This window comes from Podarcis raffonei, chromosome 5 (genome assembly GCF_027172205.1).
Source record: "Podarcis raffonei isolate rPodRaf1 chromosome 5, rPodRaf1.pri, whole genome shotgun sequence".
NCBI lineage: Eukaryota > Metazoa > Chordata > Lepidosauria > Squamata > Lacertidae > Podarcis > Podarcis raffonei.
In genome coordinates this window covers 38,940,408-38,960,978 of record NC_070606.1, presented here as the reverse complement: position 1 = coordinate 38,960,978, position 20,571 = coordinate 38,940,408, and the positions used below count along the sequence as shown (strand labels likewise).

The 20,571-nt window shown below is 49.2% G+C and overlaps 2 protein-coding genes and 1 long non-coding RNA gene across 9 annotated transcripts in view; 2 read left to right on the top strand and 1 right to left on the bottom strand.

Annotated features, from left to right (window-relative positions):
• EXOC6 (exocyst complex component 6) overlaps positions 1-2,522 on the top strand; it is a 97,670-nt gene extending 95,148 nt beyond the window's left edge. For all 6 annotated transcript variants that reach the window (XM_053388736.1, XM_053388734.1, XM_053388735.1 and 3 more), the window contains 2 exons: positions 573-584; positions 1,284-2,522. In XM_053388736.1, the coding sequence (XP_053244711.1) occupies positions 573-584; positions 1,284-1,413 (142 nt within the window). In that variant the 3' untranslated portion in view covers positions 1,414-2,522. The remainder of the gene's footprint in view (positions 1-572; positions 585-1,283) is intronic.
• LOC128414062 (uncharacterized) lies at positions 725-2,645 on the bottom strand. Its single transcript, XR_008330570.1, has 2 exons — positions 2,524-2,645; positions 725-1,527 (listed from the first exon to the last, which is right to left on the bottom strand). It is a non-coding gene; the product is annotated as an uncharacterized LOC128414062 (long non-coding RNA).
• A 4,047-nt stretch (positions 2,646-6,692) lies between these two features.
• LOC128414061 (cytochrome P450 26C1) lies at positions 6,693-20,034 on the top strand. 2 transcript variants are annotated; one of them, XM_053388741.1, is made up of 8 exons: positions 6,693-7,134; positions 7,258-7,400; positions 7,507-7,779; positions 8,553-8,777; positions 9,410-9,685; positions 11,962-12,117; positions 15,105-15,668; positions 17,872-20,034. In XM_053388741.1, the coding sequence occupies exons 2-8, from the start codon at positions 7,398-7,400 to the stop codon at positions 18,268-18,270; spliced, it is 1,896 nt and encodes a 631-aa protein (XP_053244716.1). In that variant the 5' UTR covers positions 6,693-7,134; positions 7,258-7,397; the 3' UTR covers positions 18,271-20,034. The 2 variants fall into 2 exon arrangements, with proteins under 2 accessions (XP_053244716.1, XP_053244717.1); XM_053388742.1 differs by lacking the exon at positions 7,258-7,400 and having other exon boundaries at positions 6,699-7,134.
• The last annotated feature ends 537 nt before the right edge of the window (positions 20,035-20,571 follow it).

The following is a 20,571-nucleotide window of genomic DNA, read 5'->3' as shown; positions in this document are numbered from 1 at the left end:
GATTCTTTTCAGTATGGGGTCTTTGCTTGCGTTGCGCTATGCAAAATTCACATCACCCCCCCCCTTCAAGGAGTCCACGTGCTTTGATTTAACCGTGTAGTAGATCAGATTGCTACAAAAAAGTTGATCCATTTGATCCAGTGTGCCCCCCAGTGCAGGCAGGCCTTGGCTGAGGATCTAACCTTGATCGAGAGAGAGAGGGAGAAAGATGGATGCCTCTACAGTCTAGTTGTTCCAAGGATCGCGGCAGCTGCCTTGAAAATGGGGAAAAGAGTGAGGAAGGTGCAGTCCTGGGCAGGCTTCACCTGGGACGAAGTCCCTCTGAGCTGAATGGTACTTATGTCTGAGCAAACCTCTTTAGGTTGAAGCAGCGAGGCTCTCTGGAAGCTTCAGCCTCGCGGCAAATGCGGAATAGGAAAGAGCGTTTAGGAGTCAAGGCACACCGCTTGCAGCTACACCCTGAAATGTAAAGGCGTTATAAATATTTAGCTGCGCCTTAAACTACCCCCTTCCTTTCTAACTGTTGATTCGTTTTCTTTCTTTCCCCCTCGCAACGCCCCAACGTTTTGCAGAGTCCACAGAGGGTATGTATTTTTGTACTTTTTTGGTTTTACTTCTACTGTCACTCCGAATTTATTCCAAGGTTCCCTTTCGAAGAGATTAATAGGAAGGCTGACTAAAAAAACAAACAAACAAAAAACAACTCAAGCCAAACTAAAGTGTCTTAATGGTTACAAGAAGTGGCCCATATACGAATTACAATGAACTGCATTCTGTTCCTTGTACAAGTAACTTAAAAACCAGCTGATTGTAACAGAATTCCCTTTGATTCCATGGATACTTCCACACATCTATAATATTTAGGGTAGCCTCCATCCCCCATTTAAAAAAAAGTCTTGTTTGCACTGGAAAATCCTGCTTTGTCATCCCAGCTCAGAATTTTCAGATTTGGAAAATGAACTCGGGTCCCGGAAAGTTTATGCCACCCTAAAATATTTTAGCCTTTGAAGTTCACGCGTCTCTCTGTTGTTTTCGCCTAGACTGCTCTTTCCGCCGTTCCGATTGGAAGAAAATCGGATTAAGCTGGTGCCATAAACTCGGCTGCTTGAGAACCTCAAAGGTTCCGAGCGCGCCGTTTTTTGCGCATTTGGGGGGGAGGCTGCGGGCATTAAGCCCTTTGCGTTGGGAACGAACGCAAATAAGGAGGAAATTTGGGTTTCTTTTGAAAACGAACGAACTAACTTAAATTCTGTTTCTTTCCTTTTCTCCCGTTCTGCTTTCAGAATGAAAGACGTGAAGAAGAACAACATCTTCGCCCAGTTCAGGAAGAACGACCGCGACAAGCAGAAGCTCATCGAGACGGTGGTGAGGCAGCTGCGAGGCTTGGTGAACGGGATGTCCCAGCACTCCTGAACGCCGGGCGTTTCTGGAGACCGGCGGGCGCAGGCCGACAACTAAGCCTGCCTCTCCCCGGTTAGGGTCCTTGCTCCATGGACAACTGGAAAAGATGCTGTGAAAGGGACCGGCCTAGGGAAACAGCCGGAGAGAACCTGAGCGTCTGCATTGCTGTCAATTAATGCTATCTTAACAACAACAACTTGTAAAAAGGAAAACAACAACAACAACCACACACACACACACATTAGTAGGGGTGGAATAGGGCTGTAAATTTACCAAGGCAAAATGCCAAATTGTACATGCAACAGAGGGATTGTAAATAACTTTCTTTGCGGTCTGCGGGCAACGCCTCAAGATTCCCCCCTCCCCTTTTCCAAATGACTTGGTGGGGGTGAGATTGCCACGCAATCCGCCTCTGCTGCTCCTTACACTAACCCCGAGGTCATATTTCCCAAAACAAGGAACTTTTTCTGTTTCAATAGTTGCCTGTCTCTCTAAATATAAATATAAATATGATATATATATATATTTACACACACTCTCCTGTATTATTTGTAAATTATTAGCCTTAAGTGAGATCCAACAGGTTTTCTATACCAGATTTTCTTCTTTTCTTTTCTTTTCTTTTTTTGTAGTGGGGGGCAAAAAAGGAGAGGGTTTTCCTTTTTTTGTAGAGAGCCTTTCCAAACTACCTGAATCAAAACTCCGGGCTTGGTGGTCTTTGAACAACTGGACTTTTCTCGGGTATTTGAGCGACGGGACTTTTATATACAATTCTTAAACCCCCCGCGGCGCCGCCCCCCCAAAGTTTCCTCTGCCTGGTAAGGGATAAGGCAGCGCGATGCCAATGTTGTGCGTGTAGTTGTGTAGGTAGGTCTGTGTGTGTGTGTGTCCATCTGGGTGTTTCTAGGACTAGCTATTCCCCACCCCACTCCGTCCCCCTCAATTTTCAACTTCTGCACTGGAGCAGCCTCGTTCGAAACGCAAAGCGAATGTATCCTAAATTCCAAAAAAACAAATGAACCGAGGGACTTGCATCAAGAATGTATCTTTCTTTCCTTTTTTTCATGCGCTCCGTGTATTAAGTTATTTGGACAGTCCCGAATATAGTAATATAAACCTTACCCTCCCTTTGGTGTGGCTTGTTTCATTTTTTTTTCTAATGGGGGAATGCTGCGTCTCAGCCTGCTGGACCTTCTCTCATCGGGGTTTCGATCAAACGAATCTCTCCTTCTGACTTCGGCTCAGGCACAGTCGAGATCGTCCGCGCCCTCGGATCTTCCTGCCTGTCCAGGCGGCCTCTACGGTTTGTGGGAGCAGCCGCCGCGATTTCAAGGAGTGTGCAACCGGGGAAGATTCCCCCCCCCTCCCAGCCAAGTCCACCAGCCTTGGAGATGCGACCGGAAAGTCAGGGCACCTCGGAGCATCTTGCTTATTTTCTCTCTCTCTTTTCTTCCCACTCTTTTCTCATTAGAGGAGACAAGATTGAAGCTGCATTCAATCGTGCATTGTTTAGGGAGGAACTCTGGGGGTGTTGGGTTGTGCCTTTTTTTTTTAAGGAAGGGATGGGGGCAGCTGCCGGGAGGATCAATCGGAGCCGAAGACAGAGAGCTGTCGCTTCGGGTTTGCTGGCCAAGACCGATGGCCCCCAAAGGGCATGGACGGGGCCAGCCTGGCCTCATCCTCGGAGGGTTTGATCTGCCCTGCGACAAGGCCTTTGCAGCCCACCTTTCCTCATGAGGCAGCCGGGTAAGTTCTTTTGCTTCTTAGCGAGGGAGGCCTGCAGATCTGGCTAAAAAGGGGGCCGGTAGCTTGCTGCTGAAGTTCCAGCAATTGGGGGGCGGAATTGGGAATGAGAGGGTCGAATGGACAACGAAGCTATTCAGGGCAGATCAAAGAAAGCGCCTCTTCACGCCGCGCAAGGATGAGCTATGGAACTCGCTTCCTCAGGAGGCAGCGGTGACCTCTATGGCTTTAAAAGAGGACTAGACAAATTCTAAGTTGCCGATGGCTACTACCCACGATGGCTGTAGCAATGCTTCTGAATACCAGTTACTGGAAACCACAGAGAGGGTTCTTGTGCTCGAATACTGCTTACTGGTTTCCCACAGGCATCTGGTTGGCCACTGTGAGAACAGGCTTTCGACCAGGCCCCTAATTGCTCTTACATGCTAAGGACGCGCCTGTAACAATCTTGGCTTTGCAAAGACTCAGCGAGCCAACAGAGCAGCTCAGAACGACGGGAATTTGGCCTTCACAGTCTTGGGAGACGTGATGAGCGCCCCGCGCGCTTGCTTTGCGCCAAGCCGGGCACCTGGAATCATTTCTTGACAAATGCAGCAGGGAAACTGGGGTGTAGGATAGATGGCTGGAGAGCCAGAGAGTCCCCTTGACATTAGGGGAAACAGGGAAAGGTGTCCTCTGATCTTGACATCCTGCAAGAACTTTGAATGAAGGCGCAGACCCGGGCTTTATGCATCCACAGGAGCTGGCAGGCGCTGCAGCGGGGAAAGAGGCACCACGCACTTATGCACCTCGGTGGGAAAGTGGTGCAGCTTCACTTCTTCAGCCCCCCCCCCCCCGCCCCGCACGCTCCAGCACAAAGGACAGATGCTTCTGTGATCTGGATCTCTAAGGGGCAGCCCTATCTGGGAAGTAGAAAAGACGCTTTTTTTTTAAAAGGACCATTATTGAGAAAATCCTGTAGCTTTTTCCGCTAATGTCACTCGTTAGCCATTCTTATGGGCACCACTGGGGCTAGGAAGGTGATTTGAGATAGAGCCTCTTAGCGGGACGAAGCCAGGGTCTAAGTATTATAAATAAGTGCAAAAAACGGGGACGGAGAGGACAGAACTCAGCAAGTTCAGTGAGTACGGAACTGGGCTATTAGGAGAGAGGATGGGGTGTGCGGAATGGACCCGCATGTTTCTGGTCCCGCTTGGATTGAACAGGAAAAGAAAAACCGACTGTGCCTTAGGGTTCAAAACTAGTCGTTCAGGTCTTTCAGCCTGAGGTTCTTGTCACCGTCTAAGATGGCATTTCGCTCGTCGCTTGTGGCCTTCGGGTCTTCTCTCCGCAGGCCATGTCTTTGTGGTCTTTTCGTTGAGGGACATAATAATAATAATAATAATAATAATAATAATAATAATAATACAAAAGCAAGTGCAATAAACCTCTACAATATGCAGTAAAGGCGAGATACAATGGGGGGGGGGTCACCAAGCTGCTTACATGAACTTATCAGCGTTCAATTCCCTTACCGCTACTGTTGCCACAAATGCAACCTAAGACCTTCGCCCACGCAAGAGCACGTGTGTCGTGTAATTTCCTAACTTTATGTTCAATAAAGCAGACGCAAATTAGCTGGAAGGTGACTTCAAAACGCGGCTTGGAAAGCAGCGGCATTTGCTTCGCTAATCCCTCCAGGAGAGCTGTTCCCCTGCCGTTGCCGGTTCCTTGAAGGAATTTTGCCGGCTGCACCCGAGATAAATTTGCTGAGCAATTGCCGCCTTCCAAGAGAATCTCTGCAAAAGAGATGCGTGGCTTCGGCGTCATCCCACCCAGAACTTGGCTGCAAATGTTTAGGAAAGCGGCGCAAACCACAGGCATTAGAGAACCTTGCGAACTTCATGGGTGCATATTATTAATATTTGCTAATAGGAATCACTAGCATTCGTTGTATTAGCGGTGCAGAGTTGGTAGTAGAAACTTCCCCCTGTCGAAAGCTGTGTGGATTGGGGCGGGTTGTGTAGTTACTAAGCCTTCCCCGGGACTCACCCTACTCACTACCTCCAAGCTAAGGTAGCTGGAAGTCCGGCCCGCGTAAATGGAGATGGGGCCGGAATCGACAAGCTACAATCCGCGTACTAAAGTGAGAGAGAAGAAGCACAGATTGCAGGGCAGCTCGTGGGCGCCTCGCCCCATTGCTACCTGTGGGTGATATTTGGGAGTTAGCAAGCAAAGGCTTTCATCTCCCTGTCTTCGCCTCTCTCTTTAATATTGCTTGAAATGGCAGTCCCGCTTCTCCTGGAACGACAGGACCCAACTCCGTCGGACTGAAGTAGCTCTGCTTCGCCGTTGCCCACGGAGGGAACTTTTACACCCCACCAAAGTAGGCCCAGAGGGGTTATTGCAGGGGGTGACGGGGAGAGACGCGTGGCTTGCCGCCTGCGGCTTCCAATCCACAAAACACCTAGCCATCCTCTTTGGGGCGGCAGAAGAAACCCAGTTGGTTTATTCCATGTACATTGCGCTTGTCCTCCAAGTAGCTGAGGGGTGATCGATAGAGGCACCGCTCCCCCAGCCTCCCCTCATTTAATCCTCCGAACAACCCTGCAATGTAGCTTTGGGAAAGAATGATTGGCCCAAGGCCACCTAGGCGTCGAGCTGAGTGTTCCTGTCTGATCTTCTGTAAACCAGATGTTGACAGACTTCAGGCTGGTGGGATCTGCTTAGAGTTTTTAAACCCGGAGATACGCCAACTGGAGCCAGGAAGCTAGAGGCAACTCCCCACAGCACCTTGGGACGCACTGCTTCTGAAAGTGCAAATTCCTCCCACCAGGTAACAACCTTTGTAGCTTCGTGATAGAACATCCGCTTTACAGGTCGCGGGTTCAATCCGGGTAGGCCTGGGACTTCTGGCCTTCTGGAGAGCGCCTGCCTGTCAGTGTAGACAAAATGACCTAGATATACCAGTGGTCTGGTTTGGTATAAGGCAGATTCCCAGGTTGCTGATTTAGAAAGGGCTGACTGAAGTGAATTAACTGCTTTGTTATCAAGAAGTCTTATTACCCACAGATCTTTCTGCGCGCCCCTGCTCTGAATCACTATTACAGAGCTAACCTGTGGCGACCCTAAGCCCGCTTACCTGGGAGTAAGCCCCACTGAATTCAAGGGCGGGGGGGAAGGCTCATTTCTCATTTCTGAGTGGACCTGTCTAGGATTGCCTTAACCTGCTCAGTAGGGGCGGGGGGCTTATTCCCAGGTCTCAGCTCTCCTGGCATAAAGTCCTGCATCGCTCCCGGAGCCAGTCCAAGCAGCGCCTTCTGCTTCCAATGAGACGCCTGGTTTTCCAAATCCAGGCGGGGCGGGTAGGGTCCCAGTGGGCTGCTCTTGGGTTACCTGCGAGGCGAGTCTCCCCCTCCCCAGACAGGAGAGGTCCGTCCCAGCAGCGCTTTCCTCCTCCTCCTCCTCCCCCCTTTCATTGCGGACCCTCTCAGGCGCCAATCGCAGCGCTTTCGGCCCCCCGTTTTAAATATGCAGCGGAGACGTCAGCAGGCGCACCCCCCCCCCCAGCGAAGGTGGCTGGCCAATATCTATATAAATCTGTGCAAGGCAGAGAATAGTTAAAAGGGGTGTGCGCGAAGGATGCTCCCAAAGGGTGGGAGAAGGAGCGTCCGAGCGCCGGCGGTTTTTGACAGCTCGGCAGAGAAGGGGAAAGGCCGAGGGGGATGAAGAAGAAGCCTCTTCAGAGTCCTCACCCCACGCGCGAGCAGCCTGGGCGCTCAAATCCTCTTTGGATGCCGAGGGGCTGACCGTCGAGGATGGGGCTCGTGGTGCTTGCAAGTGGGTCCGAGGGATCCCGATCCCAGGCACGCCGGTTCTGAGCAGAATGGCCCCCTCTCGCTCCCTGACCGCAAAAGGAAACGACGGTGCGCTGTAGTTCCCCCGATCCTTTCAAAGGAGGTTGCGATTCTTTCAGACGCGCAGTGGAAACGGGAAAAGACCCCCGCCGAGGTGAGAGCAAAGTGGCTGCGCTGCTGGGTTTCCTTTTATGTTTTTTTGGGGGGCGGGGGGAGACACATCAGGAGAGGTGTCTTGGATGTCTCCTTGACACCTCCCTCCCGGTTTGAACCTCAGGTTTTGCGCGGGCTCACTCGCTTTGGATCGCAAGCTTTGCGCAAGATTCCTTTGGGGACTTTAATGGATGGGTGGCGAGGAAAAGCATCTTTGAATAAAAAGTGGCATTTTGGGGATGGGTTGGCTTCTTTGCTTCCAGTATGGTGAGTTGAACCCACCTCTATGGGAATCCTAATCCGGAGTAGGATGCCCTGGCATCTGGTAGCAGATTTCCCCTCTCCAATATTCCCCTTCTCTCTCCCTCTCCAGCTGAAGCCACAGTCTGCCAGTGAATTCCTCCGGGCGATGCTGCCCAGCCCGAGCACGAAGATGCTGCCGCCGGTGGCAACCTCTGAGGATGCGCTCTCCTGGCTGGAGGCTGCGCTGGCCACCTGCCTGGCGGTGGCCTTGCTGCTGGCGCTGGCGCGGCACCTGTGGGCGCTGCGCTGGAGCCTGAGCCGAGACCGCGCCAGCGCCCTGCCACTGCCCAAGGGCTCCATGGGTTGGCCCTTCTTCGGCGAGACGCTGCATTGGCTGGTCCAGGTGAGCACCGGGGCGACGGGCCAGGGCAGGGCGGGGCAGGTAAAGGATGAGCCTCCTGGGCTTAGCGCAGCCAGGGCTGCGGGCCGGGGCTCAGCCCAGAGGCACTCTGCACATGATCAGGGCGCCGAAAAAGAGTTCTAGCGAGGGTGTCCCGCTCAAAGGAAGGTCCTACCGCTAGTCGCCCATTTCTCAGATTGGGAAAACAAAAGCCCTCGAATTGGAGGGGACGGGGGCTGGGCAAATCAGGGGTAGCTCAGTCGGTAGAGCATGAGACTCTTAATCTCCTGGTCGTGGGTTCCGACATTGCAGGGAATCTGACTACATGGCCTTTGTGGTCCCTTCCAACTCTACAATTGCATGATTTGACGACGCATTTGCCCAGCTGTCAGTTCAGTGGGATTTATTCCCAAGCAGGTGCGCCTAAGGCTGTATCACTTCCAGAGGTGTTCCTCAATGCAGGGAGGAAAGCACTTTTGTGAGGCTCAGAGACACTCTTCACATGTCCCAGGGTTGAAATTTAGGAATCATAGTAAACCGATTCCGCCTTTGAAAAGGCACTCTGAGTCCCCTCGGAGGCGATCTCGGGCCGCTGGTGCTCTTTCTGGGGGACCAGGATATGTTTGACACAAAGAAGCAGCTGCGAGGACTCAGCCCAGTGGGGAAAGCGCTCTTCACTACCTCAGAGACACCGTCGACTTTCTTCGCAAACTGTCTGCGAAGCTTGAGTCCAGGCCTGGGTCTCCATCCCTCTCTTTATCTGACTGGCTGTGCAGGGTTCCAGCTTCCACAGCTCCCGGCGGCAGAGATACGGCGCCGTGTTCAAGACGCACCTGCTGGGCAAGCCGGTGATCCGTGTGAGCGGCGCCGACAACGTGCGCAAGATCCTGCTGGGAGAGCACAGCCTGGTCAGCGCCCAGTGGCCGCTCAGCACCCAGATCCTGCTGGGCTCGCACACCCTCCTCAACGCCAGCGCCGAGGCGCACCGCCAGCGCAGGAAGGTAGGAGGCCGAGGGGCGCGTCGCTGGGGAGGGAAACCTTGGCCGCCGAGCCTGAAACCGAGCCTAGGCGCCCTCTGGGCCAATGGTAAGGAACCATGAGAGATGCGGTCCAGCAATATCTAGGGGTGGGGAGCCCTATAGCTAAAAGCTGGCTGTCGAAGTTTGTGCTGGGCGCTGTCGCAGATTCCAGTAGCCACTCCTTGGACCCACGCATTACGCAATTCTCTTGGTTGTTGCTAGGACTATACCACTTAGGGCTACTGCTGGTGGCCGGGGTTGCAACCCCCCATTCTTACAATCTCTCTCTCTCTCTCTCTCTCTCTCTCTCTCTCTCTCATATAAGTGAACACAGGTAACGTCTCCCAGCTTAGGAAAGTTTCCCCACCCCATACCTCAGCATTCAAACTGGCGCAAAGTGGTATAGTCCGGGGAAGAATCTCGGCGGTTCTCGTGTTTGTACCGACTGGCCCATTCAAGAGACCAGAATGGGGGAAAGAATTGGGGGACTGGTGAAGGGAAAAAATGGCCCTGGGGCTTTGGGGCACGATGTCCCTAGTAGCGACCGCTCCGCTCCCCCAATTAATTTTACATCGCCCGCGGCGATTATCTCCCTTCTCTTTTCGCCGCGTCAGATCCTGGTCAGAGTCTTCAGCCGCGCCGCCCTGGAGAGCTACCTGCCCCGCATCCAGAAGGTGGTGCGCTGGGAACTGCGCGGCTGGTGCCGGCAGCCGGGCCCCGTCGCCGTCTATTCTTCCGCCAAGACCTTGACCTTCCGCATCGCCGCGCGGATCCTGCTGGGACTCAGCCTGGAGGAGAAGCAGTTCAAGGAGCTGGCTCGGACCTTTGAGCAGCTGGTGGAGAATCTCTTCTCCTTGCCGCTCAACATCCCCTTCAGCGGGCTGCGGAAGGTAGGGCTGCGTGCGCATGTGTGTGTGTCCCCATCCTCATCGCCATCCAAAGAACTAATTCCGACCATGATCACTTACCCCTATCCGTTCTGAAGTCCCGCTAATGCCACTGATGAGCGCAATCCTAGACCCCCCGGTCTAAAGTGTGTTTATGGCTGTATCCCTACCCTTTGCATCGGATAGACCTTATTTATTACTATATTTCACATCTTTGTAGGCCGCCTTTCAAGACTATGGGTGTCCCAAGGCGGCTTTCCTCAATAGCAAGTATTAGAGTGAGTGAAAGACCCCTTTCTGGCCCATTTGGGGGGTCGGAGGTGGGGTGAGGTTCTGGCTTTGAGCTCTCGGGAGCCCCATCCTCTATTCAGACCAAGCAGCTGGAATAATTTTCTGCTGGAAAGGTATTCTGCACATGCTCAGAGGCACCTTGCACCTCTTGCTTATTTGTTTGTGTAGGCTATTTTAACCCCCCCCCCGCTTTCCCCCCAAGCAGGACGCAATTAAGTTTTATAGCACAAATGAGACAGCAACCAAACTTTAAAGGCACAAAATCCCAATTAAAACAAAATACCTGCCTATTCTAAAGCCTTTGAAAAGGAAGGGTTTTTTTTTTAAAAAAATGGATTTAATATTCACACGCGTTGCAACATATGTTGAGTTGCACACTGACTCTAATATAGAATGAACGGTGCGAAATTCAGTTGGAAAAGTCTGAATTGCCCAAGGTGTCCAGCTTAAAAGGGACAAACTGCGGCAGTGCTGGAACACTGATCGCAACGCTTAGGGGGCCACCGCAAAAAAGGCTCTTTCTGCCTGACAAGCGGCAGAACCGCAAATTGGTTCTCATTCCCAGATCGGAAAGGTCAGGGGAGAGCGCTGCCTGACCTGAGCAGAGCCTTGCATTTAGCCCCCAAACGATTCGGAACCCAGCGGAGCCCATAAAGCACAGGTGCCAATTCTAACCTGAGCGACAGGATACTGGGCAGGCTGAGCTCTTTACTGGTCCAGATTCAAAGCCTGGTCGAAGCCACCCGGTTCCTTGCAACGGAGCACTTTCTGCGGCTTCTGCTCAAGACCTTTATTGGCTGTGAAGGGATTTTGGCGGCGCCCGTGGACGCGGGCCGCGGGTCGCGCAGTGCCGACCACCTCTCCTCTAAAACTAGGTCCCTTTGAATTAAATGCGTCTTGGTCTCTTTGAATTCACTGGGTCTTACTCCCAGGTAAACAGAGATTTATGACTGCAGCCTAAGGACCCTGTTGAATTCAACAGGACTTATTTCTGAGTAGACCTGCACCAAGTTTCACTGCTCATTGGGGCTTATTTATTGATTTCCCAGGTCCATAGGATCGCCTAAGGCTCTCTCATCACCCCCACACCCCCACACCCGAGCGAGTTTCGTAGAAATCCATTGGGTTCTCCCGACAAGTAAAGCAATAATCCAAAACAGCATTCTTTGAGTTGGAGGGAAATCCCATTTGAACTCTTTCCTTCGGAGTTAAGACGATCGCATTCGCATTGCACAAAAGGCAGGAACAAGTTGAGTCCTGCGGCGTAAAGGCGTTGTCAATGCAGAGTGCCTTTGTACGGTCACGGTGGCTGCCTGGTGGCGGAGGAAAAGGCATTGAGATCTCCTCGAATATCTTCCCCTTTCTCCTTTTTTTGCTTCCAGAAAGTCGTTCATGCCTGATCCATTTAAACACTGTCTCATCCGTGCTCCCATTGCACCGGCTGCGACGCCTTACGATTTAAGGCTTTAAACGATTCCCTTCCTGGTATAATTTGGGATTATTCACATAAACACACGCAAGTCTTGCGTAAGTTTGGGCGAGGTGTGGTGCCATTCATTTGGGTTTTTCTTTAGCAACCAGTGGACTTTCAGGATCTCGGATTCCTCCACCCCCCACCGCTGGAGTTCCCGGCTTCCTCTTATTGTTCACCTTTTCAAAATTTGGCAGCTCAGCGGCTGAAGGCTTTGTAGTCCTCGGGATTTCCTTTCTCACTGCACTGATTATGGGTTACGTTGGGCGGGATTGACAGGAACTTTCCCCGTTTCAGCGAAGGAAGAGGATATATTAAGCACCGCTTCTAATTATAATGAGCTTCTACCTGGAGAAGTACGGTAAAAAATTGCCTGAACGTTCCAAGCAATAAGCGACTTCTGACTTCTTCGGCCTCCAAAGGGGCTAGACCTGTGTGTGTGTGTGTGTGTGTGTGTGTGTGTCTGCGTCTGTGCCTTTCTCTTTAGCCATTGCTGTTTTTTCTCTGAACCCTTCAGGGAATAAAGGCCAGGAATCTGCTACACGAGTACATGGAGAAAGCCATCTCGGAGAAACTGAAGCAGAAGGATCCTGAGGCTCACAGCGACGCTCTGGATTTCATTATCAACAGTGCCAAGGAGCATGGCAAAGAATTTACGATGCAGGAGCTGAAGGTAACTTCCTTTAAGCCGCCTGGAGTGGCCACAGTTGTCCCCTTGCTCACACAACCAAACATGGTCCTTTCCAAAATGACCATGTAAAGAAGTAGTAAAGGTGTAAGTGCCTCTGACCATGTGCAAAGGTCATTTCTCTAGGTCCATCCCACACAGTCTACAAGCAAGACACAGGACTTCCAAGCACCTTTCCAAGTTAGTTCCAACCATATTATGGAAATAATAACCACATATGATGAAATAATTATTCCCACTCCTTCTGGCATGATCTTTGCTCTGCATCTTTTCTGTGGTGTTCAGTTAACTCACATTGACTTTGAACCAGGCATGGATCAGGATCATGCCCATTTGTTTATTATGGTTGTATTACGCTTTTCCTTGGGGAAATTCGAAGTGGTTTCTTGGCAGTACACACAAAGCATCCTAGGAATTGTGGTTTTTCACCTTTCACAAAACTACAATTCCCAGCACCCTTGACAAATTACAGCCTCCAGGATTCTTTGTGAGGGAGAAATGGGTTGCTGAGCTCTAGCACTGTGACAGCATCCTGTTACCTCAAGCCGATGAATGTCAGTACTGCACCCAGAAGTCATTGTGGTGACTGCGGTCCTCTCCCACTTGCCACAGGGACAGATGGGTTTCACTGGGTGGGACTGACAGAAGGAAAACTTTCCTAATTTCAGCTAAGGAAGAGGATATATTGAGTGCTGAATCTGGTGTCTGGAGATCTGATATGGCCTCCTGCACTTATCCTGAATAGAATCCAGGGCTTAGGGTTGCCATATTTCAAAAAGTGAAAACCAGGACACCCCAAGCTTTTTTGATGGCATTTTTGGCACAGTTTAACCCCCATTGACAGTTTTCCAGGACATTTGACTGATTTCCGGGAAAAAAATCCAGATGCAATTTTTGGAGGCAAAATCCTGGACATGGCCTGGAAAATCAGGACTCATGGCAGCCCTGCAAGGCTGGGTGTGGAGATTTTTGCAGCAAATGGTTTGAAGTGGAGTTTATTTGATTGCTCTACACCAGATCTCTTTCTCCATGTATCATATTGAACTGAATTATTATAAATAGCAGCCTTGAGCAGAAGCTATTTTTTCTTGAAAATAGGGCCAATTCAGTACAGTCCCAAACACACTTTAGGGGAAGAGGTAAAAAATCAGTTTCAAAGAAGTGAGACTTCTTTCTGTGCCTCTGATCACCCATCAGGAACCACATCAATAGGAGTAATCTTTAAAGCACAGAATAGAGTTGGGGATTGTGCTGTTTTTATTTTAATTTTAAGTCATTCTTGTTTTGACAATTGAAATTGATTGGAATGGTCAGAGTAAGTGTTTCCAGGATCCAAACGATAAACAGAACCACATGAGCTGGTTGATGGGATTCCATATGACATAAGCAGCTGTCTAAACTAGAAAGGCCTCTTTCCAGACAATGAAGTATGTGCCATGCCATGCTGACTCCGCTGTAATAGGTGGTGACTTCACTGAAGTCAACGATTACCCATCTGCATGGCTATTTTGGCAAATTGGCTTTGCTAGGATGGTGTGTGAATCGGTCTATTCTGTAAGCCAGAGATGGGGAACCTGCAGCTTCCAGATGTTGTTGGACTCTCATCTTCCCCAGCCAGTGTGTCCAGAGATGATAAGACAGGCATCCCCAACCTTTGGCCCTCTAGATGTTTTGGCCTACAACTCCCATGATCCCTAGCTAACAGGACCAGTGGTCAGGGATGATGGGAACTGTAGTCGAAAACATCTGGAGGGCCAAATGTTAGGAATTCCTGTGATAGGAGGTGTCACCCAGCAACATCTGGAGGGCCACAAGTTCCCCACTTCTCCTGTGAATGCAAAAAGAGATTGATTGGAGCACACATAATTTTCATATTTTCTTTTCAGCATAAGGAGAAACTTTTCAACATTTGTTGCTTAAACCAGGCTCCCTCAAACTCGCCCCTCCAGATGTTTTTGGCCTACAACTCCCATGATCTCTAGCTAGCAGGACCAGTGGGAATTGTAGTCTCAAAACATCTGGAGGGCTGAGTTTGAGGAAGCCTGGCTTAAACAATGATATAAGAAAGATTGACATGGGGATATGCTGCCCCTATGGATCCTGTCACCTGAGGTGGTCAGCTCACTTGGCCTCATGGGTTGTCTGGCCCTGAACTCAAATTCCCATCAGCCTCAGCCAGGAGGCCAGTGGCCAGGGATTACAGTCAGGGATGATGGGAGGTGTAGTCCAACAGCATCCAGAGTGTCACAGGTTAGACTCTGGATTTAATGGATGGAGAGGGGCTCTTGATTCTGGATTTAATAGTCTTATGGAGGTAACGTGCATCCTTAGATGGTACCATCCTTAGATGGTAACATGCATCAATTCACTTAAAAATGCTGTACTCCCTCCTTCTGCTGAGTGGAGCCCCAAGCTTCTGCCCCAAGGTCCTAGGCCCAGCTGTACCACTGCTTGGATGTGTAACAAGTATGGACTGCACAAGCCTGTAAGGAATGATTCACTGATGCAATTGGTAGCCCAAGACAGTTGGGATGAGGAGCCATTTTTTAATAAGTAATTAACCCCTTACTGTAGCTCTGATCATGATGTAACTAAGGTGGACAGCTAGATCCTCAAATATTATTATTTATTATTTTATTATTTTTTAAAAAACAACAACAACTCCACAACTTTGGCTGTCCCACCTCAACAAAAATCCTGGCTATGCCCATGGCTCTGATCACCAAAACTGTCACCTCAACAATTTCTTATGGATGCTCATGTTTTCCAGGCCAGGTTGGAATCAAAAAATGATGTGAGTTTTCTGGTTCCCCCCCAGCTTGAAAGCTCTAACAATGTTATACTTGAATTCTAATCACAATGTGTGTGCCTGCTTGACTTGGACGCACAAGTGGACTCTGTCTTAAACAGCTTGTGGGTGTCATGCCAAAAAAGAGAGTATTTAATCTCTCTCCCAATGGCTTATCTTGCAGGAGTCTGCGATTGAACTGATCTTTGCTGCTTTCTTCACCACCGCCAGTGCTACTACTTCCATGATCCTCCTGTTGCTGAAACACCCCTTGGTCATAAAAAAGATTCAGCAGGAGCTGGTGTCCCATGATCTCACCGGGCAGTGCCATTGCCGCGCTGCAGGAGATTCTCTGAGAAACCATCAGTCTTGCCCAGAGACTCTGGTCACCCATGGAAAAGAGAACAAAGACAGGGATTCCAATCCGCCTCTTCCTCCCAGGCTGAAAGGAGAACTAGACAGAGAGACAAAGAGGGAAGTCAGAGTCCCTAAGTTGGGTCCCATTGCTACAGCAGCCCAAGGAACTGTCCATGAGACTACAAACTGCCCTTGCTCAGCAGCCAAACAAGAAGAAGCAAACCAAGTCCTCGGCGAGCTGGAAAGACATGAGCACTATTGTCAGTCTTACTTGACCCTGGAGAACATGAGCCGCCTGCGGTACTTGGATTGCGTCATCAAGGAAGTGCTACGTTTGCTGCCCCCAGTGTCCGGAGGCTATAGGACAGCCTTACAAACCTTTGAACTGGATGTGAGTTGTGCGGCTTGCTGCGTGGGTTGCTTTTGTGGATGTGCATGGAATTTGGGCTGGGTTGAGTTGGGTTTGACAAGGTTAGTCTGACCACTTCATAGGGGCCATGGCAGCCACCTTTATAGGGATCATGGGAAACACCCTCCTTTCCCAGTGATGCTATGTGTTTATCCTACTTGGGGACAAAAGATGTTGCAAGAAACAACAGGGGCACTTGGGGTTCACAAGTTAAAAACCTAATGGCCCCTGGGGTTTGCTGTGGGAAAGTATGATTGATAGAGTGCAGAAACTGGAATGGGGGGTTGGGCAGGGAAGCATGGGAGAGATACAATGAACATGAGACCCTGGTAGTAGATAGCTAACTGGGATGGCTTGTGAGAATGAAAGGAGTTGTGAAGAAGGTCCCATCAAATTTCAGTGAATAAACCATAGAACCGATTACTGAGACAGGTGCCTCAAGAGACAGACAGCTGGGGATTGGTAGGGTGCAATTGTTCAGGTCTCGGGTGGTGCTGTGGTCTAAACCACTGAGGCTCTTGGGCTTGCCAATCAGAAGGTCGGCAGTTTGAATCCCTGCGACATGGTTCAGCTCCCATTGCTTGGTCCCAGCTCCTGCCAACCTAGCAGTTTGAAAGCATGCCAAAAGTGCAAGTAGATAAATAGGTACCACTCTGGCAGGAAGGTAAATGGTGTTTCTATGCGCTGCTCTGGTTTTCCCAGAAGTGGCTTAGTCATGCTGGCCACATGACCCAGAAAAACTGTCTGCGGACAAACGCTGGCTCCCTCAGCCTGGAAGCGAGATGAGTGCTGCAACCCCAGAGTCGTCTACGACTGGACTTAACTGTCAGGGGTCCTTTACCTTTACCTTTTACCAAAATGAATATGGCCACACTGGATGTTCATTAGACCAATTAGCATGATTGCTGCCATTACAAGTATTGCAATTGGAGCATCTACTGGGGAGAGTAGTGGTCGGCGATGGAAGCTGTGCTTGAAGAATGTTTAAAGATTCATAAACTGAAAGATTGCTGCAAGTGTGTTCCCTGCAAAGTACTTGATTTAACATCAGGGTTAAAAGGGACCTAACTCTCCATAGCTGCAACAAACTCCTCATAGTTATAATTTTCTAGGTGATTCCGCCTAAAGCTGTGGCTCACAGAACTACTAAACTGCTCTTTTAATCAGCTCAGATACCATTTCAAATAAACTTGATTGCAGGCCTTAAAGAGGAAATTGCTCCCATTACAACCCCCCCCCAAAACATTCATGCCAAATCAATGACCTCTTGTGCAGGACATGGAGTAGTAGTCTCATTTATATATTTAAATAAACTCCCAGAAAAGTGTGGGCTCTGGATCAAGCCTTATCTTGTTGTTGTTATAGCATTAAATAGAAGGTGCCGTCCAGTATGCATTTATTTAGCAAAATGTACATACGACTTGATTGTCACAAAACCTCAAAGCAATAAATAGCACCACATGCTTGTTAAGTTGCCTTTGGCTGCCTGCATATGTGCAGATAGTAGAGAAAGTGTGATAATGTGCATCCGAAAGTTGTACACCCCTTGAATATTAACATAGCCTGAAGACCCATCTAGTTGGGCTTCAAGCAGAGGTCTTCCCCAGCCCTGCTGCCTGAAATCACTTTTTAGTTATGCCTCACCAATAATGGGAGCTGTCACACTGCATAAGAATTAAATTATGTGCCAAATATTGTAAGCATTGCTGCAGAGTAGTCTTTAGGTGCTGTGTCAGCTAGATTTATTCTTGCCTGGCTCTTAGGATTAGCATGCTCTCAAGGTGTTGCAAGACCCACACCCTTCATCAAAGATAGAGGTCGATGTGGCGGGGTGAAATTAACAGGTTTTCTGTCAAATATTTGTTGCATACCCATTTCTATTCGACTGTTAAACGGGATTTTGAATACTTCAGTGTACATTCCCTGAAGTTGTGATTCACACATCACTGATACCATGGTATTTCTGCACCGCCCATTATAGGTCTCTTAACATCTTAATAGGCTTGAGTTTCTGCTCAAGGGTAATGGTACGGGTGAGTTGAATTTGTGAGGCTTCCTCAAAGATGGGGGTCTGTCTTTGTGGATGCTCTAGTCTAGAAGTCGCTTCCTTTCTCCTTCCCTTTGCAGGCTGCCCTCTGCAGGTTGCTGTCTCTGGTGCTGATTTTGTTCTGTCTCCCTCCTGCAGGGCTGCCAGATTCCCAAGGGCTGGAGCGTGATGTACAGTATTCGGGACACGCACGAGACCGCCAGCATCCATCAGACTCCACCAGACATGTTTGACCCGGAGCGGTTTTGGGTGCCACCGGAGGAGCGGGAAGAGCACAAAGGAGCTGGCCCTGTCCGCTTTCACTATATCCCCTTTGGTGGGGGAGTCCGAAATTGCATAGGCAAAGAACTGGCCCAGATGGTCCTCAAGTTGCTTGCTATTGAACTGGTCAGCACAGCCCGCTGGGAGCTGGCCACAGCACACTTCCCTAAGATGCAAACGGTGCCTATTGTGCACCCAGTGGATGGCTTGCAGCTCTATTTCCATCCTCTGAAGCAGGGAAGAGAAAGCAGCGGAAGCAGCAAGACAGAGACTTGAGAACCATAAACTTCACACGCATTTCCAGCTGAGGATCATGGCAGAACATGTTTCCAGGACAAAACATCCGTCCTCTCCCAGTGTAGGTTTTTTCAGCTGGTGCAAGCCCATTCCCTGTCTGCTGGTTGTGGGAGGGGAAAGGATGAAGTCCCTGTCTGTGGTCCTTAATGGGCTGTGAGTTTCCTATTAGCATCCATTCAGAGACATGCATCTTTCTTAGTTGCACTTTTTGTTTGTGTTTGTGTGTGTGTGTGTGTGTGTGTGTGTGTGTGCGATGCCACTTTGGGATCTGGTTAGAGAAATCACGGTCCAAAGTTAGATGTCTCAGAAGGAATCCTAGGAAACATTGTTGTCAGTTTTCTATTAGGAGAAGCAAAGGATGTGTAGGTCAAGTAGGTCTTGTGTAGGTCAAGTAGAGGGTTTGTTACCTGAGAGTGTTCTGCATTGATAGTAGACCTAACGTGCTCCTGGAAAAGAGTCTTCAGAGCTCCTCGCAGCTTAGGACAAGATCGCTCCTCTGTTATCACAATGTAGTGGTGGGTCTGTTCCTGATGGGAAGGAAAGTCAATCAACCACTTGCCTGCCAAATAGATATGCTGTAAGTATATTGGAAGGCAGGCATGGGAACTGTCAGATGAGTGGTGGTGGTAGTGCCTATCAGAGGGCAGGTGAAGGAGATGGTATGTGGATACATATACAGGTCTACTCAGGTGGAGTTCAATGGCACTGACTCTCAGGTTAAGTGTGCCTGGGATTGCAGCCTGATTCATCTGCCAGACTGCATTGCTGTGGACTGGTCTTAATTTCACACCATTTAGAAATGCAGACTAGTTATGGACCTGGGATGCTAGGCTTTTAGGAGAAATATGGGGAGGATTTCTTAGGTATGGTTTGCATCATGCATATATGTTATTCGATTTCTTATTTCTTCATACTTCATAGCTGAATGTATGAGCCAACTCCATTGAAAACATTGAGGTGATATATAGATCCTATTTCTGGCATTCTGACCTGTGATGGCTCCTTGGTAAATTCAAGTCATTAGACAATGATCATGCACTTAATCAAGCTTCACTTGGTCATTGGTCTGCTCAAGATGCTCTCTAGAAGCTCAGACCAAACTGCCAACAGGGTACAGCTCCCACAATGATGGCACTCTGCCCCCCCAAAACCCCTCCCCAGTTCAAATAGCAGTGGTTGGGTTTAAATTAGTTCCAACTCACAAAGCAACTGGTTTGTAGATCGTGGCTTATGAGCACATACCTTTAATTCTGTACCCCTGTTCATTATAGGCCAATGCTGTGTATTGTATAAAATCTCTTATTCCTGAGTGGTGTTTCTGAAGTCCTCTGGAAATCTTTTGGCTCAAGAGTACTTTTAGTGCCCCTCTCCAGCTGATTATGAAAGCACTTCATAGAAATGAAAAAAAAAAAGTGAGTGGGTTATGCTGCTGGTGTGAGCCAAGGAGGAGTGGATAGTGGAATTGTAGAAGCGGTATATGTGGTTAATTTCAACCTGTGGACAGCTCCCATGCAAATGTCCAAGCGTGTAGGATGCTGCTTTAGTGACATGGGTTGGACAAGATGTCTTGGTAGCTTACAATATTGCAATAGCATCTTCCGTTTCCGATGGAGATCTGCTTAAAGCTGCTGCTAGGAATTGCCATCTCTAGTGGCCCGCGGATTGTGGCATTTAGGATGATTTGAGAAGAAGAAAACCAGGCTGCTGGCTGTGAATTAGAAACTCAGAAAGAAGATGATTTTTTTAAGGAAACATGCAGGCGGTATGAATCTACAATGTGCAGAGCTGCAATGGGCATTCCTATTACAGTGGTACCTTGGTTTACAAACTTAATCCATTCCAGAAGCCCATTCTTAAACCGAAACCGTTCTTAAACCGAGGTGTACTTTCCCTAATGAGGCCTCATGCCGCCAGTGCCCTTCCACCATTCAGATTATGTTCTTAGACCGAGTTAAGTTCTCAAACCAGGACACTACTTCTGGTTTTGTGGAGTTCATAAACCGAATCGTTCGTAAAAAGGGCTGTTCTTAAACCGAGGTACCACTGTACTTGTAGACAGCAAGAAATACTGTATTGTTAGGGGTTTAGTTCTTGCTGTACACCTGTATACACTTCACGTTTCAGGGGGGGTTACTTGATTAAATGCTATTCCATACAAAAACAAAGCAAAGCAAAAAACTGGCATGCCTGATAGAAAGCTAGCCTAGAACGCTTGTTTTTGACATGTCAATTTTTTGTGCACATGACTTTTTTGAATTGAGGAATCATGTGGGCTCCCCC

Bases quoted from the DNA above. Each gene is read 5' to 3' on its own strand.
- LOC128414061 (XM_053388741.1), top strand. The intron at 8,778-9,409 runs GTAGGAGGCCGA...TCGCCGCGTCAG, and splicing joins CGCACCGCCAGCGCAGGAAG to ATCCTGGTCAGAGTCTTCAG. The intron at 9,686-11,961 runs GTAGGGCTGCGT...TGAACCCTTCAG, and splicing joins CCTTCAGCGGGCTGCGGAAG to GGAATAAAGGCCAGGAATCT.